This window comes from Pelodiscus sinensis, chromosome 16 (genome assembly GCF_052426305.1).
Source record: "Pelodiscus sinensis isolate ZL-2025 chromosome 16, ASM5242630v1, whole genome shotgun sequence".
NCBI lineage: Eukaryota > Metazoa > Chordata > Testudines > Trionychidae > Pelodiscus > Pelodiscus sinensis.
The window spans coordinates 12,899,225-12,918,024 of record NC_143067.1 but is presented as its reverse complement, the minus strand read 5'-3'; the positions used below and the strand labels follow the sequence as shown (position 1 = coordinate 12,918,024).

Below are 18,800 nucleotides of genomic sequence, written 5' to 3'. Positions count from 1 at the left end.
TCCCAGAGCCTGCACCCAGACCCCCTACTCCTCAACTCCCTCCCGAAGCCTGACCCTTCACCCCTCCTACATCCAAATTCCCTCCCAGAACCTGCATCTCCCTCTGCGCACCAATATCCTACCCCAGCCCAGAGCCTGCATCCAGCACCCAAACTCCCTCCTGCAGCCCACACTCCTCCTCTGCTCAAATTCCCTCCCAGAGCTTATGGAGGTGGGATGGGGGGAGTTTAAGTGGGGATGGGTGCAGGCTCTGGGCCTTCTGGGCACCACCAAAATTTCTGTTGCCCCTGCTCCACTGCTAAGAGGACTATGCTCCTCTTCACCAATGGCTCCATTAAGTCCACACTCCCCTTTTATGCAGATGGGTAGCATATGTTAGAGAGCTAGTTTCATATAAAATAATCTTTTATGGGTTTGATGTTCACAATCGTACCACTTTTCAGGTATTCAAGTAGGAATACTTTGAAAGTAGGAATACAGGATCTTCCGGAAAAGGGTTTATTTTCCGCAAGATCCCGTCTAGACTGGCACGTTTCTCCGGCAAAACCCCGAGCCGGAAAAAAGTGGCAGCCATGTTCATGCAAATGCCACGGGGGATATTTAAATCTCCCACGGCATTTGCAATTCCAACTGGTCTCATTAGCATCCCTTTTCCGGAAAAGGGTGCCAATGTAGACACAGCCCTGTAGTATAGACATAGCCTGAGCTTCATGATACAAAGCCTGTTAATAATCCTTCCCTCCCCTCTTAAATTTCACACAGGAGTAGTACTCATGTGAGCAATATTTGAAGATGGGGTCCCTGCATTAGAATCATGTCAATAACACCATACATGCTTCTGTGTATATGTTTGGAACATACATTCTATATAGGACAAAACAGCGAGGGTGTGCATATTCATCTCCACATGCTCCAGCTGGAAGTGGAATTTCTTTTCAGGAAGTATTTATTTCCCTTCGTCACCTTCCTTTCTCTGAGCAATAGGTATCTCTTGACAAAGTAGAATGATTATTCCCTATTAAAATGTGGGTAGGGTAATTGCCAATAAAAAGCCAAAGTTGTGGCATGACCTGCCCCAGCCCAGGGCTTAAAAATGTGTATGTAGGAACATACCAGAACATCCAAATTTTTTCGGTAAAATCATAAAAGCTGAACTTGTTTCAAAACGGAATCCTAGAATCCTAGTCTGGAAGGGACCCCGAGAGGTCATCAAGTCTAGTCCCCTGCCCTCACCTGGGAGTAAGTTGTGGAAATCAGTGAGCTTGGTTAGAGGAATTTTATTATAGTCATCCATCCTTCCTAGAGAATGGAGAAACACTGAATGATAGTAGCAATTAATAACACTTTGCACTCACTGCCTCTCACTAGGTGCTTATCATCTCTCAGTGTCTCCTGAGGGTCTGACTACTCTAGAAATAGGGTCGCCCTTACCCATAAGAGAAATGTACAGTTGTGTAGAGCACCTGAAAATTTGGGGCACCACTGGGTCTTAATGTCCACCCACTTACCTCTTCCTATCCCTGTTTGTGGTTCTGCTTCCTCTGGAGAGGAGCTAGTTAACTAGAAAGTGAAAAAGCCTGCTAGAGCAGTGTTTCTCAACCAGTGGTACGAGTACCCTTAGGGGTACTCGAGAGATGTCTGGGGGGGTTCGTCAACACAACTGAAATGTGGAGAAAACTGAATTCTTGTATTAAGTTTTACAGCACTTTATTATTTTTGTACTTTTTACACCCAAAAATGTCATCGCCCGCCCAGCTATGATTAAGTTGTTTAAACAAATGTGTTGCAATGGTAGAAAAAAAAATGTTGTGTGTCTGAAAACTGTAGGTACTGGGGATACTTATAATTTTTTTTAAAGGGGTACTTTGTAAGAAAAGGTTGAGAAACACGATGCTAGACCCAGTAGTAGAACACAGAGCCTGTGAAAGAGCCATTCAAGTGGCAATGAAGCCATTTATCAGGCATTTACCAACCCGAGGCACTGACTGCCAGTTTCTGAATTAACTGTGTTAGTCGACAGAACCTGAGTTAAAAATTTGCTTTAAAAATCTTTCATGAGTGTGTTGCTGAAGCTTATAAACTCACATCTCTAAAAAATCATCCCCCACTCCCAGCTGCTGTGGGGCACAGAGGTACAAGCTTAATAGTACTGGGTAGGGCCCTGTAAATCCCAATGACAGCCCTGCCTAGAAATACTACAATGGCACAGCATAGACCAGCCCTGAGGCTCTCCGTGTGCTTGTAGCAAATCAGCATTACGACTGCATGGTCTTTTCCATAAGCTACAATTTAAAATATTTAGCCTGTATTTTCGTTGGTTTAAATTGCTTAATCCGTTGATTTAATGACAAACCTACATTTGCTGCAGTCCTTCCTTTCTTTTTTCATGGCCAAAGTCCTCAATAAAGGCCGGGTCCTGTTCCCACGGAACTGAATAGCAAAACTTGACTTGCCTCCCCTGGAAGCAGGGCCAGATGCTAAGCGCTAGAGTCACAAAGGGACTCTGGTGTTGCAATACCAAGTGTTACATTATATCACATCTAGAGGACATGCGACCCAGGGCAACCCACAAACCCAGAGTTACACCTGGAGGCTCCTGGTACCACACATAGGGAGAGATTGGAGCCTAAGACTAGCATCCAGAAAATCCAGCACACTGAGTGGGGAGCTGTCTAAGGTTGCCAAGAGAATATGCCAAGGAGGGGGAGGGACCTAAACTCACCTCATAAAGGAACTTGGGTGCCTAAGTCTGGGATGAAGGGAGGCTCCTCCCTCTAGTTGAGATACAGTCAGGAATCCACTCCTAGCATCTAGCACCAATGCTATTTCTTGCTCAATATTCAGCTTGAGGAGCCTATTGGGCCTTTAGCATGATAGAGATCCCAAGCTGCGGGGTGGGTCAGGACTGAGGTAGATGCTTAGGGGAGACTTACTGTGAAAACATAAGTACTGAGGGAGTTTATAGGTGCCTGCAGGGTCAGGCAGCAACTGAGCAGGGGTTTTGAGAATGCCAGTGGCATCTAAATGCTGGATTCTGGAGTACAAAGTGAGCCCCGTGTACACTGGAGTTAGTCACCCAGGCAGGCCTGCGGATGGGGGCATGGGGCAGCAAAGGGGGAAACTGCCCGGGGGCCTGATGATTTAAAAGGGCCATTAGCTCTTGGCAGCTGCTGCGAACCCTGGGGTCTTTAAATCACTGCTGGAGTATTGTGTGGTGTGCTCCAGGCAGCATATTCCAGGCAGGTCTGAGGGCTGGTGCGGTGGGAGGAGAGTGGCGTGGTGCTGAGGGCTGGCCAGTCCTGCCGTTTCCACTCAAGGCCCTGTCCCATGCCGGAGCCAACTCCCTCCCATCTTGCCCAACAGTTTTGTTGCCCTCTTCTCCCAGTTCCAGGTGACTTGAGCATGTGGGGCTTAAGCTGCAGGGTTGTTTAATAACAGGGTAGATGTTCAGGCGCAGTGGTGGCCCATCAGTACAGGCGACCTAGGCAGTATCCTAGGGCGCCAAGATAAACGGTCATTGAGGGCTTTGGAGACGGGGGCACCGATCGCGTGTTTTGCCTAGGGCGCCAGTTGCCGGCAGCTCGTCTAGGGCCGCTCCTGTTCAGCTGAGGGCTGCAACCCAAGTACTAGGACCTTCCCACCACACAGGCCCTGTGGGCTCCAACCTGAGCTCCAACCCAAACACCTGCACTGCAATTAAACACCCCTTTAGAGCCAGCAGCACATGGCCAGTCCTGTAGACACCCTCCGCAGGGGCGACAGCCTCATTGGGCCCCTGGGCAAGGCATGTGTACCTCACGTTCCTTTGTGAATCTAGCCGTCGCAGAGCAGAAACAAACAGTGACTCTGTCTGTCCGGACAGGCACTGTAGGTTAGACACTTGTTCCATGATCATTGCATAGTGCCCGAATGGCAATCTGGACCTCTCACGAAGTGCTGCAAACTGGCTGGCTGTGTCCTCTATCATATCATACTAATCTTGAACCTCAGGCTAATTTCAATGGATTTTACAACCTATTTGCAATAATCAGGATGGTGCCCTTGGAAAATAGACTGGCACGTCACAACCCAGATAAACTGGCCGTTGAAACACCCAGGCTGTGTCCAGACTCCGGGGGTTTTTCGAAAAAAGTAGCCTTTTTTCGAAAAAACGTCACCTGCATCTAGACTACAGCAGCGTTCTTTCGAAATTAAATCGAAAGAACGTGGCTTTTCTTTCGATGGAGGTAAACCTCATTTCACGAGGAAGAACGCCTTTTTTCGAAAGTGCTCTTTCGAGAAAAGGCGTTCTTGAATGCCAACAGGGCTTTTTAGAAAGAGAGCATCCAGACTCACTCGCTGCTTTCTTTCGAAAAAGCGGCTTGCTTTTTCGAAATTTCTGCTTGCAGTCTAGATGCTCTTTTTCGAAAGAGGCTTTTTTGAAAGTATCTTTCGAAAAAGCCTCTTTCGAAAGAGGCTTGCAATCTAGACATAGCCCCAGAGTGTTCAGTGTGAGGCAGGGATGAGTGAATCACTATTTTGGGAGGAATCCCTTCAATGATCTTCTGGGTGCACAAACTTAAATTGGGCTTGCAAACTCCAGTGCCTGCCTTCTGCAAAACAAAGCCGGGCTTTTCACTGTTTACTGTGCTTTAAAAACAAGTGAAGTCATTCTTCCAGCTAATGCTAGCACCCAAAAGCTAGCACTAAAGGGTCCCAAGGAGAGCATGGCGCATGTACATGTAGGCTATGTCTACACTAGTGGCTTCTTGCATGAGTAATATGCAAATGAGGCTAAGCGTGGAATATCTCCGAGCCTCATTTGCATACCTAATGAGCCACCATTTTTTTTCAGAAGAGGCTCTTGCGCAAGAAGGAGCATCTACACTGCCCCTTCTTGCACAAGAAAAACCCTCTCGCGCAATGCCGTTCTTCCTGAAAAGTAATAGGTGTAACGGCATTGCTCAAGAGGGTTTTTCTTGTGCAAGAAGGGGCAGTGTAGACACTCCTTCTTGTGCAAGAGCCTCTTCTGAAAAAAATGGTGGCTCATTAGGTATGCAAACGAGGCTCGGCGATATTCCACGCTTAGCCTCATTTGCATATTACTCGCGCAAGAAGCCGCGAGTGTAGACATAGCCATATTGTGGGCTAAAGAGTGCCTGGCCCTTATACAACTATGCAGAAATGTAGGAGGGAATCAGGATCCCGTTCTTTCCCCTCGTCAAGCCTGCAAACAGGAAAGATGCCATATCAACAGGAGAGCAGACAGATTGTGATTGTGGGAGCAACTAGGCAGAGAGTTTAATTAGACTCACGGCACCTCTAGCATAAAGAGTCTCTTTTAAACTTCAGTAACATCTACTTAACAGTCTTCTTACTCATCGTTCAGCTATTTGTTATTTTCCTATACCGTTCACTGTCACATTTCTATTTTAAAACATTATCGGCTGGAAACCTCAAACCATGGCTTGCAATCCACATAAGTCCATTTCAACGGAGAAAACTCTGTTAAGCTGTTTGGGCATTTTTCCATGTTGAGGCTATTTATTAGAGTTCACATACCTCTTCTATAAAGGAGTGCCTTTTCCTGAGATACAGGACCCAAGAAAGAGCTGAAAATGGTACTGAATTGCAAATGATAACAGCTGAACAAGGGTTTTTTTTCTTTCCCTTTATGAATTTTCTAGTTTGCTTGCCACTTCTAATAGCTCTGTCATTTTGTGAAATTAAACTAAGCCATATGCATAAGCAGCCTTGACAGCAATTAGCTCCCACAAAATCTTCATGGTAATGAATTTCAACGAAGCAGGGTTTTTTTTCCAGCCCTGAACACTTCATTAGCAGTCTAAATATCTTACTGATGCAGCTGAGAAATCCCATTATAATAAAATACATTTTCAAGGCAGCATCCAGCATGATAAATAGGAGGAATAATATCACATTCTACTCAAAATCATGTTTGTATATTAATGCTCTCAAATTTCAATAAAGAGATCAAATACTATTTGCGAGCTTCTAATGTTTTCTGTATTACTCTGTTGCTCAGGCATTTCTGAGTGTTTCTTTTTAACTCATTGTTCAAAGAGTTGTTCCATCTAATTATGTTTGACAAATAAATATTTAAACATGAACAAGCAGATATTTTAATAAAAAATAAGCAGTGACTTGAGAAAGGTATACTTTGTACATGAAAATTTTAAATTCGACACTTGCCAACAAGGACTTAACAATAATTTGAACTATCTCACCCATTACCAAGACAGTTTCCCCAATTATCACCTGTAATACCATTAACTCACAAACATCCCACTCTCCCTACCTTTAATATCAGCAATTCACAGACACTTACCTTCCTTCCTCCCTCTCCCCTCCCCCCCCCGCATCCCCCTTCTGTTCTGCAATGTGATTTGTCCTTTTCATATTTGTTCATTTTTTTAATTGTATCCTTTGGTATATATGGTTGTGACTACTTTCTTCCACTATTTGATCTGAGGAAGTGGGTCTGGCCCACGAAAGCTCATCATCTAATAAACCATCTTGTTAGTCTTTAAAGTGCTACATTGTCCTGCATTTTGCTTCAACTACCCCAGACTAACACGGCTACATTTCTATCAAATCTCCTTATGTGGCACAACTCTTTTTGTTATGTTTTCAAACTTCCTTGCTTGCTTTTATATTTTTTATTTATGAACCAAAGTGAATATTATCTGTCTTATAACAATAAAAAGTGTTCATAGTTATTCTTATAAACCAAAGTTTTCAAAACACTAGTTTTCTGATATTTTTTCTGAATTGTATCCTTTCTTTTAAAGTCTCGGATGGGTAACCGTGTTAGTCTGTATCTGAAAAAACAATGAGAAGTTCTGGGGCACCTTAGGCCTGGTTTACACTAGACCAGGGAGGTCAATTTAAGGTACACCACCCCGCTATGCAAAATGCATAACTGGATTCACCTTACCTTAAGCTGATCTGCTGCAGCATCTACACTGCAGGAGGCTGATGGGAGCACTTGCTCCTGTCGGCTTCCCTTATGCCTCACAGAATGAGGAGTACACCAGTGGGGGCTACCCTCAGTGTTCGATTTGGGGGTCTACACTAGACCTGCTAAATTGAACACTAGAAGATTGACCTCCACAGGGTCCATCTTCTCCGTAGTGTAGACATGCCCTCAGATACTAACAGATTTATTAGGAGATAAGCTTTTGTGGATAAAACCCACTTCATCAGATGAACTGGAGTGGAAGTTACAGAAGCAGGTGTATATAAGGAAGAAGTTGCTTGTGTTATTGAAGTTAATCATGTCAGGGAGGAAGTGGATTTCTCATAGCATTTGTTCTAGAAATGTGACTATCCAGAAAGGGAAAATTGCCTTTGTAATGTGTTAACCAGTTGAAATTCTTATTCAATTTAAGTGGACACAGTTGAATTTGCCAGTGAATTCCAGTTCAGATGTCTCCCTTTGTAACTGTTTTTTGAAATTCTTTTGTAGAAGGATGGCTGCTTTCAAATCCGTTACTGACTGTTCAGGAGGAGTAACTAGGAAGCATAGTTTGAACTACCTAGTTCGTGCCCCGTGTAGCCGCGCTGCACGGGGTTCGAACCAGCGGGATTTTAAAAATGGCGGCTCCCCGCTTATGCAAATGAAACCTGGGAAATTCAAATCCCGGGCTTCATTTGCAAGTGCGGTATGCCTACATTACCCTCCTAGTTCAACCTAGGAGGGTAGTGTAGACATACCCTAAGGTGCCACAGGACTCCTCGCTACTTTTGCAAACTTTCTTAAATACAGACACTGGATTCATCCTGTTTTATATCATGTGTTTTACATCTTTCTCATCTTATCTCTGCCTGTAGCATTGATTCTTGTGTTATGATTGATGCAAATACATTTAGGGATAGGATGGCACAAGGCAGTCCCAGCTTTCTTCCATTTTGTGTGCCCACCACTAATAAATAGTGTCTACGAAGTTCTGTGGGTGCTTTATTTTTATTGGAATTTAAGATGAGACCTTCAAAAAACAAAAAAACCTGATTTCCATAGATGCGTTTGAAAATCTCACCCTTAATATATATCAGATATTATAGGTAATTATAGATAAATAGACAGACAGATGTAGTAGATAGACAGATGTGGTACACATGGCTAGTCTTTTCTTCAGACATTTTGGATTTTGTGGGTGGAAAAATGTTAGGGAGAAAAAATACTCAACATCTGTTTGTGTGGGTGGCTGTGAGTGAGTGGGGTGGATATTTCTTGGCCTTTTTAAGGCAGCAGTACTGGCATGGGGTGAGAATACACAAAGGGCCTTCTTATTATTCAAGTTTGGTAGTCTGGTAAGCGCACACGGATCCTCCCAGATTCTTTATTATGTGTTCATCATGGAGAGAGAACACTGTCTCTGTGATGTCATCTCAGAATGACCATCCAGTTCCCAAGGTTGTGTGTTTGCTAGAGCATAAACACAGCAGCAAGGGAAAGCTGAGCATGTGGCCATAAAGATCTCTTGACTAATTTCCCCTTTATGGATATAGGCTGGAAGTTGGGGTTATAAACATAATTATTAGTGACTGGCTCAAAAAAATAAAACCAGGCATTTTGATGTTCAGAGGTTTCTTCTGACTTGTGAGATATTCCCTTTTTTCAGTTCTGGGACTCACTTGAGCAGATAGAGCTCAGTCAAATAATTGTGGGGTTTGTGCCCTGATGCGTAAAATAGTTGTAAGATCTGAAGATGCTTACAGAAGGCCTTGAACTGTAATCTTTTATTAGGAAAAAATAAATGAAGAAAGCCCATTGAGAGCTGATATGAATGAAGAATTATAAGAAAACAACAGTGTACCAAACATAGCTAAGAGGAAAAAAAGTTACCAGCTACTTTTATGAAGACTGCAGGTATATTAATATTCTTTGCAATGATTTTAGTGATGAAATATTCCTGTTTATTTCTATGTATAATAGTAATATGATAACTTGGACTTAGGTAACTTCAAAGAATAGTGATGAACCTAATTAGTCTGTTTTTCAAATGAAAGTAGAGGTGCAAACTAGAGTTGGGCCCAAAATGTAGCATCAAGTCCACATCACTTCTTGTCCCTGAATCCATGGTTTTAGTTCCCAACAGGATTTGAGAAAGGCCTTTTTATCCTAGGGGTTTGCTTGGTTTTTTTGTTTCCCCTTTCCCCCCACAGATTCAGCCCAACTATCAAAATACCAAAGTTTGGAGAACTCTCACAGGAATTAGTGATTTGGTACATTAGAAATCTCCGTCTGGTCTTTTGTGAGAGTTCACATAATTTTGGGGCTGGAACTTCACAAAGTTAGCTTGTGCTATAAGGGGGAAGGGATATCTGAACTCAAACCCACCTTATCCTAACCTAAAATGTAAATGTAAACATAACCCGAACCAGATATAAACACTCTCCCTTGAACCCATCCCTCGTGTATAAAGCCATCTAAGGGACTGTAAACACTGGGAGTTAATCTGGGAGTGAGATGGTTTCTTTGTGAAACTCATCTGCCATTGCCTCTCAAATGTCCAATCATTGGAGGTACGTCTAGACTGCGGGGCTCTATCGGAAAAAGGTACAGACATTGTGCTCTGCAATTTGAGTACCCTTTTTCCAATAGCTTTTTTGGAAGATGTTTTTCTGAAATTTGGCCTGTCTACAATGGGCCAAATTTCAGAAAAAAACCCTCTTTTGGAGGAACCCTTCTTCCTTGTGGAACGAGGAAATCAGGGCTTCCGAAAGAGCACGTCTACTCTTCTGCAAAAAAAAAAAAAACCCACAGTCTAGATGTACCCTAAGGGGGAAACATCAAGTTTCTTATCTTGCACTACTAATCAGTGCTAGAGAAACAGATGCACTGATATGGAATTTCAACTTAATTAAAAAGCTGAATGGGGTGCAGTTTGAGGACTCCAAAGCCAGTTCCTTAAGTAGGCAGAAAAGTTTAAAGCAACCCGGGGAGAAGCTGAAAATGGTAGCTGTCCTTGCCTTTCAAATCTGTTAGTATTTTGTTTATCTTAAAAACCCCTGTCAATTTAATATTGGTGATTTTTACTTTTGTTTCTTTATCAGTTTCCCCTTCACCTACTTCATATAAAGGGTATGTATCATTCCTCTCTCTCCCCCACGCCCCCATGATAAGATTCTAGTTCATGTATTTTTGGAAGCTGTCAGATCTGAGATGTCTCTAGAATAGCCCAATTAGTCAATAAAATATGGTTTGGGACAAATCAGGGCCTGGCTTTCAAAATGCAGAAAGGCGTGTCCAGTTGCATGCTGAATTCCCAAATGAAATTATTGCAGCTGCACATGCTGTTCATCTGTATACTCACACGCACAATTACACAACAAAGTAGTCATTGTCAAGCCCAAACAACAGAGATGTGCATGCAGTCGTGGTAATTGTGCCTATAAGTCAAGCAGACAATGATTTGCACATCTCAGTGTGCAAGTGTCCATGTGTATTTATGCAAGTCAGGCCCTCTGTCCAAATCCATAGTCTCATATGGAATGGTTCACACTCTGTGCCCTTCACTGATCTTCTTGTTTCCACTCTACAGCCACTGGAAAGAGAAGAGGAGGAGGAGTTGGAAGGAGAACTAGGCCAGGGTATGAACAAAGCCAGGCAGGCAAATTACATACTACTGAAAAAACAAGCTTTTTCTGATGGTGGGCAAGAAAAAAATGGGCTCTTACCATGGAACACTGCAGAGAGGACAGGGGAATGGTCCAGAAAAAATGAGGTACTATATCCTGCTTCATATTTTAGAAGTGTGACTCCCCTTCAGCCCATCCAGCAGACAGCAGTTAGAACACTGTTCTTCACCCAGCAATCAGACTGCATCACTCTACTGTCCCTCCTTCTGTCAAGTTTCACATACAAGGTCCCACTCAATTTCAGCCTTTTTGGTTCTCAACCATGTCCAGTTTACCTTTCTTCTCTGCCTTCGATACCACCTTCAGCAGCCAATGTTGCTTCCTTCTCCTATTCCCCATTAGTTATTTTATTCCATGAGCACAGAATGACTCTCCAAATCCCAACAAGCTAACTCCGACCCTACCCTCATTCAGATCTCTTTTAAATACTTCTTTCTTTCATAAGGGCCAGGAAACACCCATGTCCCTTTAAAAAATGTGTCAGTTCAAAATGTTACCTCTTCTTCACTGCCCAGAGTGGTTCACAGCTAAGAGTGCCAAACATAGGTCATATTGTTGGAAACCAGGGCATACACCCCAGACTGGTATATGTTCTGTTATTAGATTTCAACAAGCCAGCAACAAAAGTGTAATCATGGAACATTACACTAGTTTAATCATGGAGTCACAAACAGCCCCCTTAAGCCCTCTAGCTTCTCTTTATCACCCAGACAAACTGGATCAAGTGATAAAAGGTTATTAAACCCCCAAATCACATACACTGGGTTCTTTCAATCCTGAAGAACAAGTCACTTACCCTATTATCATAAGATGCTTGCAATCTTTCCCAAAAAACAACACTGTTAGCCAGTTCTTTGTAAACTAACTAAAGGTTTAATACTCATGAAAAGAGATGAGAGTTATTAAAAGATACAAGCAGATAAAATACATTTCAGCTGGATCAGCTGACATAGTCCAAATATTAGTAGAGGTGTAGTAATCTGATGGTCTTGTAGAATATTCTTGTAGATTCTTCAGGGATTCCCAAAGTGGATTTGGGGAAATTGGTCTGATAGCTAGAAAGCCCCCAATAGCATCTAGAAATATCAGAGACAGCAGGATCATTTCTAAGGTCCAGCATTTACAGTTGAAAACAGTTTATCAAGCCCTTTCATGACTAAAAGTTTGCGGCACTTCTATTGTCCTATATAATGATGACTCATGCTTTGAAGTCAACAAACTACCCACTCAGAGTTCTAAGGCTTTGATTCTTGTTGGTGGGCCATTTCATTACAGAAACACAAGGCATGTCTGCACTGTCATGCTCTCCCCTCGTCATAATTGCTCCACTTCTGAGAGAGGTGGAAGCTATATCATCAGAAGAACACCTCCCACAGACTTAGCATTATGTCAATGTCACTTATACTGATTGGGAGAGCTATCATTTTCACACACATACACCCAGTGACAGTAGACGAGCTCATAATTAGTACATTTAGTTGACAAACCCCTGGCTGGGATGACTTAGTTGGGATTGATTCTTTTTTGGGCAGGGAGCTGGATTCTTGAGGTCTCTTCCATCCCTAGGATTCTATGATTCTATGACCTAATGACATTCCAGTATAGTTGCATATCTAAGGTAAAGATAAGTACAGGTTACATTAGTGTACATTAAACAGAGTATAGGGAGAATTCAGACAAATACAGTTAGCATCCTTTCTTGATTTGTACCAATGCAAGTAAATAGGCTCGTGTCTGATAGCCCCATTAACATGTCTTTGTTGTCCAAACAGAGTGACTTAACACTCCTTGGAGATCGTGACCAGAGCTGGTTAGTTGTCAACATTACAACCTCCTCTTGCTTTCCCAGAACACCTTGCCTGGTCTGTGTGTTGAGATCCTTTATGTCACAGCCAGTCTTGTTGGGTAGATGGTGGAATGCTAAGCACGTGACCGGTGCTTATGAAATAATAATAACATTGATACACCTAAAATCTCAGGGTTGGATGGTTTGGCAGTAGAGCTGATGGGAAAACATAGCTTTGTTCCTTCAGAAAATTTTAACAAAAATCATTTTTGTCCATTTTCATCCATTTTCCATGGAAAATTTTCGCTTTTTCATGAAATATTGAAAGCTTACTATACGATGGGTTTTGGACAAAATATTTTTTTAAGGATTTGGTTTTTTCCATAAACTATCAACACCTCCCTGGAAAGCAAACACATTGCAAAAAGTTTAATGGCACCAACAGCAGTTTTGATGGAAGTCTTTCCTCTCATCCCTAATTGACAATCTCATGCTTTCTGTGATGCATAGGTATGAGCATTCAAAGCAGATAATCCAGCTGTCAGATACTCAGACACATCCTGAAATCCCATTGACTCCAGGGAGAGCTATGCCACTCTAAGGATTTGGTCTATATCTTTATATATGACCTATAATGAATTAGGCCATTCATCAATAAGTATGGATGATAGCTATAGAACAGTGGTTCTCAAACTTTTTGGCCTGTGGCCCACTCTGCTCAATACAAATCTTTCTGCAGACCACTGGACTACCACCCATGATGACAAAATGGGCGCAGGAAGGAATGGGAGTGCAGGGTCTGGCTGGGAGGCAGGGTGCAGGTGGGGGCAACCAATGGGAGGAGAGGGGAAAGCCTCCAGGTGAGTAGTTTCCTACGCTGCTGTTTCCCCAGCTGTGGAAAAGGGGAGCAGCAAAGTGTAGAGCCACTTCCTCCCCCGGTGAGTTGGATATGGCCTGCGAGACTTGGGGCTTCCCCTTCCCCGCAGGAGGAAGCCAGCCTCACAAGGGGAGGCATGCAGGGCTGCCGTGCATGGCCAGGATCCCCACTGCGGGAAGGAAGGGCCAGAGCCCCATGACCCACCTGCAAGACAGTCACAGATGGCTAGTGGTCCATCGGCCACACATTGAGAACCACTGCTTTAGAGGGTAGATGTCACCCTTGGTAATTAAGAAGGTCTCACTCGTGCTTACAAACCTTTCAGTGCATTGATCATGCCTATGTTTCTTCCAGTTGGTGAAAAGTTTGGAGGGGAACCTTGAAACCATATTGCCATTTTACCGCTCAGAAGCCTCCAACTCCTTTCTGCTATTAATTGAGGACGACATTGAGGTCTTTGACAGTGAACTCTCGCTTTTCAATGAACTGCCAATCCCAAGCAACTTGATTTCCTCGCCTCATTATTTGCCCTATTACAGAACATATGAGGAATTTTTTATCAACCCAGTTTCATTGGACACTCTACGTGTTAAAGCAGAAATGGAAGACAGTGACATAGGAGGAGAAAAAAGAGACAGAGGCAGCGGCTGCAAAGCTAACACAATACGAGAAGATGAGAACCCAAGCCACGTAGTTATTTCCACTGGTTATTTTCCGTATTATAGGTCGTATGAGGAGCACTTTGGTCGTCCAGTTTTAAATGATGGCTTAAGCATGCCTACAGAGGGAAAAGAGGCTAACCCCAGGAGTAATGAAAGAGGAAGCATCTGTGAGGTTGCCGTTGGTCGCAGTGATGAAGTAAGTTGCAAGTGCAATTGTGCTCCTGTTGACTTCAGTAGCACAGGAGCCGAGCCGTAAGTCATGGTTGAAGTAGGGAAGGGTGCAGAGGGTGTATTTTTGAACTATTGCTGGTAAGGCAGGCACAATGGCTTCAGGTGTGCCGGGGGAAACCAGCTGCCATGCCACCTCACAACAGGGGTGCAGGACATGTCTCCTTTGCAAAGGACCAGTCATGTTGTTTTATTATTCATCGTGTTCATTACAGTAGTACCGAAGGGCCAACGAAGAACAGTGTCCCAAAGCAATCGACAGTCTCAGAAGAGGTAACCATCTGCTTAGATATGACAGAGCCAAGGTCTGGGGGGAGGCAGGGAAACCACACAAGTAGAATGAACGATGTGATGGTGGCAAATGGCACGTTAGTTCCACACCTTTGCTGGGTGGCTTTACATCGGCAGGGGCAGGATAAGGTGAATGGAAAGAAAAGGGAAGGGTAGGGGCATGAGGCAGGAGAGGTAAGAGGGGCAGGTATGGAGCAAAGCTGAGGTGAATCCTGCAGGGAGGAGTGGAAGCAAATAAAGGAGGGACTGCTGCCCTGGGGAGAAAGGAATAAAATGGGGCCCAGCCACAATCATCAGTCTCCCCCAGCACCTATGTGGACCCAGAACTATGCACAGAAGACACCCTCCAACACATACATACTATGAGGTCACTAGACCCAGGAAGTGCCAGGTTGAGGCCATGTTTCTGCATGGCCTCTAGTGAATCTTGCTTTGCACCAGTGGCTTGCTCAGTGTTGTTGCCCCCTGAGTCCCAGTACTTGCAAATGTGGATGGCATCTTGTGCCCCGTCCCCTACTTGCATCCGTCTTCAGGATTAAGCACAATCAATCCCAGAATGTTTCAGGCTAATGCTTCCCTCCAGCAGCTGAACACAGAGAAACATTTCTAGAGAGAGATGCCTTCAGTGCCAGCACATTAGTGAACGGGGCTCTGCGAGGACGCGGGTGGAAGTAGCAATCCATTAGGGGAAGAGCCGGGGACAACAGCTCTCATGTGGCCTGTCCCCCCGCAAATGATAAGAACAGCGGCAGCGCAGTGTCTTGTGGCGCTCCCCCCACTGGCTGTCTCTTGGAAGGCAGCATTTTCTCACAGATCTCTGGATGTACATCAGTGAGGGGCAACCGAGGCTAGGGAGAGGCCCTCCTTCCTTTCTGTGGGCTGCCGGATTGTCAGAACCAAGACTGGCTCCCGGGACAGGGTAGTTTTGCTAACTGCACTTGCCTACCCAGAATTTGTGGGGTGTGCCGCCTGAGCCGTAGCCGCGCTTTGACTGGATGCAGAGGGAGCACACAGCTCTCACAATGTTGTGTGCCATCAGCACCCACCTCACTTCAGGTGCCCTTGCATTATGTACATGTCACTTCAGTAATACTGGTAGGAAAAACATTCTGCAGACAGAAACCAGAGGAGTTTGGGATAGTAAACCAAATGTCTGGCAGGCTGCATCCGGAACCCTCAAGGGCTGCATTTGGTCCTTGGGCGGCAGATTGCCTACCAATGATGTATATGCAGTTGGACTTCTCCAACTTCAACCTCCCCACCCCCCTCCCGTGTAGGCCCTGAGAGTTCCATTGTGAGACACACAAATATCCTTAGGGACCTTTATTTGCTAGCTATAGATAATGGACCAAATTTTCCCTCAATGTAAGCAGGCACAATGCCAAGGATGAAATCACCCCAAAATTCCCATTCCTGTTGCATAATTTCAGACCTTAGATCTTGATCATGTTTGCTTTTTTCAGAGCATCTCACAAAGTTATGAGACAGAGAAGGAAGGAATCTTTTCCATGCCTGGTGTTGAGTCCTCTGGCTCCTGTCTATTAACTGACAGCATTGTTGGACACTGTGCTTCTGAGATCTCGCTGCTCAATGGACTATTGATGCGGAATCAACCTTTTTCTTCCACTGGCTACTTTCCATATTACAGAACATATGGAGAGCTCCTTTTCAGCCCAGCCCCACAGGACGGCTACTCTATCAGCACTGATGCTCAGGCTGGTGTTAGCTCTGAAACAGCAGAAAAAAGCAGGTGGTATTTCAGTGGTAGCTGTGCAGTGTGCTGAAAACAAAAGACAAATGCCTGCCACTATCAGCAGCAAGTGATCCAATTCAGGGCAGAAGTCCCAGGGGATGTTCTTAAAAGTTCTGACAATGCCAGCCCAATGAAAACCAACATTAATACCCCCAAAAAAAACTATACATGAAAAACTATTATTTTTAAAGATCTGTAGAGGAAGCAGAGGGAGTGAAATTGTAACTAACCAGGCCTACATTTTGAGAAATCAGAGGAATTTGATCCAGAACTAGGAAATATGGAGGTTAAAGTTCTGCTCTCTCTGCTGCTAATCCCAAAATAACTGAAGATCACATCAGAACTTCAGACTTCTGAGAAGAAAATCTGAGGTCAGGTGTGGGTCAAGTTTTGAATCGTAGACCTGTGAACCCACCGATTGGAACAAATCTTCATTGCTACCACTATTTGAGACAGAGGTCCTCACCTTCTGTCGAGCACTCAGTCCTTGGAAAGCAGAGTGGAAAGATATTTCCAAAGGAAAAGGGGCAACTCAGTATCAAGGGAGATGAATGATGAAGTGGGCACAGAACCAAGCCTCTTGAGAATCTCTGATTACAAAAGAAGAGATGAATCCACCAATAGCACCTTGGATTGGTCAAGTCGGTCAACAGCCCACTTGGAAGACACTGTTTCATCTTTCATCAGTGTAGTGATCTACCCCTTTCATTGTGATGTGCCCTTAATGTGTTTAGTATCCCTGCCCAAGGAGTGGCTGTTGTCCATATTCCACTTGAGCTTTCCCCTTTCCAGACCCAGTGGAGATGTGGCATGTTGTGGGTGTGATGTGGTTGATGGTCAGTCAAGAAACTTAACATTCAGCCTGTCAATTTCATAAGTGACGTGAGCAGCAGTAGAGGAGTTTGTGATAATTGTCAATGCCAGAAGAAGAGAAATAAGACCTGGGACCCCTGGAGATGGTGACGTGGAAAGTGTAACCTTTTCACACAGGATACATGGAGGCTTTCACTTGCACTAAAGGAAAAACAAACATTGTTGCCAGTAATGACAGTTAAATAGACTTTTCCTGTCTGCCACTAAGAGTCTCTCCTTGTATCAACAGCATCTGTAACGTTAGGTTCTCTTTCACTGAAGCCACACACTGTAGAAAGCATTCCACACTACATTTTTTGTAAATAAAATCTAATCTGAACATATGTCAATCAGCTTTGTAGCCTTGTTCACTTGCTTAGTCTGCCACAAAATAATTCTTGAGTACCCTAGTACATGTAAGATGAGATATCTATGATCAGCTGTGAACCTGGAAGTGACAGAGATGGTTCTGGTGAAGTACCGTATATACTCGAGTATAAGCCGAGTTTTTCAGCACAGTTTTTGTGCTGAAAAATGCCCCCCTCGGCTTATACTCGAGTCAGCATCTCGAACTGAGGCGGGCAAAGCCGCAGAGGCGCGGGACCCTCCCCCCCCCCCTCCGCGGCTGCGGCTTCAGTCCGGGAGCCTGTGGTCTGCTGGGGACGGTCCCCAGCAGACCACAGGCTCCCAGATTGAAGCGGCAGCAGCGGAGGTTCCCCGCGCCTCTGAGGCTTTGCTCTGGCAAAGCCTCAGAAGCGCGGGAACCCGCCCGGTGCCCCTGGTCTGCTGGAGACGGTCTCCAGCAGACCGGGGGCACCGGAGCAGCTTTCGCCCCGACTCATTTCCTACCCTAGGCTGCCTTATTTCCTACCCTAGGCTTATACTCGGGGCAATACTTTTCCCCAGTTTTTTGGGGTAAAATTAGGTGCCTCGGCTTATATTCGGGTCGACTTATACTCGAGTATATACGGTAACTCAAACAAGACAATAGAAACTCAGAGCAACTGACTTCAACGAAGCTTCATTGATTTACATCAGATGAGGATCGGACCACATGAGATATGTCCATATTTCTCTGCAATCAGAAGTCTAGAAGTGTTGCAGCATGTTTTCCTCACTGCCAAATGTATCACCTCTTCTAAACGCCTCACACAGCTGGTGAACTGTGTCTTTTTCCATTGTTGCAATGCCAGTAACGCCTTTGTTTTTAACATAGGTTTGTGTTTCTTCCAGCCATTGAACACATCTTTCAAGCTTTTACCCTCCCAAAGATCACCTCATTAGTACTGAGATCCACAAATAACTCTCGAAATAGCTGGAGTTTAACGAACCAAATGATTAGTATTATTTATATTACCATAGAGCCTAGGAGCCTCCATCATAGTTGGGCAACTCATTGTGTCAGAGCAGGTGCTGTAGTTTATTTTCTTCTGATGATCAGAGAAGAGAGGCACATCTTCCCGTTTAGGTTTTATGTATCCAGATGTGCAGTAATCTTGAGGTTTCCTACTGTTCATTCTGTGAGCATGAAACAGAGCATGCAGAAGCTCCTACATTACCTGGTAGGTTGGTAACATTTCCTCCTTACTCCAGAGTCAGGAACATTTTTAGTAAGAAATGAGTCATTTTAGGTTGGACTTAGGTATTGGTCCTCTTTCTTGCTATTATGAGGGGAAGGGCACAAGGGTTAAATTAAAGTTCTGTTCA

At 44.2% G+C, this 18,800-nt stretch overlaps 1 protein-coding gene across 2 annotated transcripts; it reads left to right on the top strand.

Annotated features, from left to right (window-relative positions):
- The first annotated feature begins 8,430 nt into the window (after positions 1-8,430).
- On the top strand, positions 8,431-17,447 carry LOC112544638 (uncharacterized). Of its 2 annotated transcripts, XM_075900423.2 has the most exons (6): positions 8,431-8,602; positions 8,750-8,872; positions 10,060-10,087; positions 10,548-10,730; positions 13,662-14,165; positions 15,952-17,447. In XM_075900423.2, the coding sequence occupies exons 4-6, from the start codon at positions 10,599-10,601 to the stop codon at positions 16,270-16,272; spliced, it is 957 nt and encodes a 318-aa protein (XP_075756538.2). In that variant the 5' UTR covers positions 8,431-8,602; positions 8,750-8,872; positions 10,060-10,087; positions 10,548-10,598; the 3' UTR covers positions 16,273-17,447. The 2 variants fall into 2 exon arrangements, with proteins under 2 accessions (XP_075756538.2, XP_025036985.3); XM_025181200.3 differs by lacking the exon at positions 10,060-10,087 and having other exon boundaries at positions 8,432-8,602.
- The last annotated feature ends 1,353 nt before the right edge of the window (positions 17,448-18,800 follow it).

Excerpts from the sequence above, each read along its gene's own strand:
- LOC112544638 (XM_075900423.2), top strand. The coding sequence starts at position 10,599 with ATGAACAAAGCCAGGCAGGCAAATTACATACTACTGAAAAAACAAGCT. Across the intron at positions 10,731-13,661 it reads AATGGTCCAGAAAAAATGAG|TTGGTGAAAAGTTTGGAGGG; the intron begins GTACTATATCCT and ends TGTTTCTTCCAG. Across the intron at positions 14,166-15,951 it reads CCGTTGGTCGCAGTGATGAA|AGCATCTCACAAAGTTATGA; the intron begins GTAAGTTGCAAG and ends TGCTTTTTTCAG.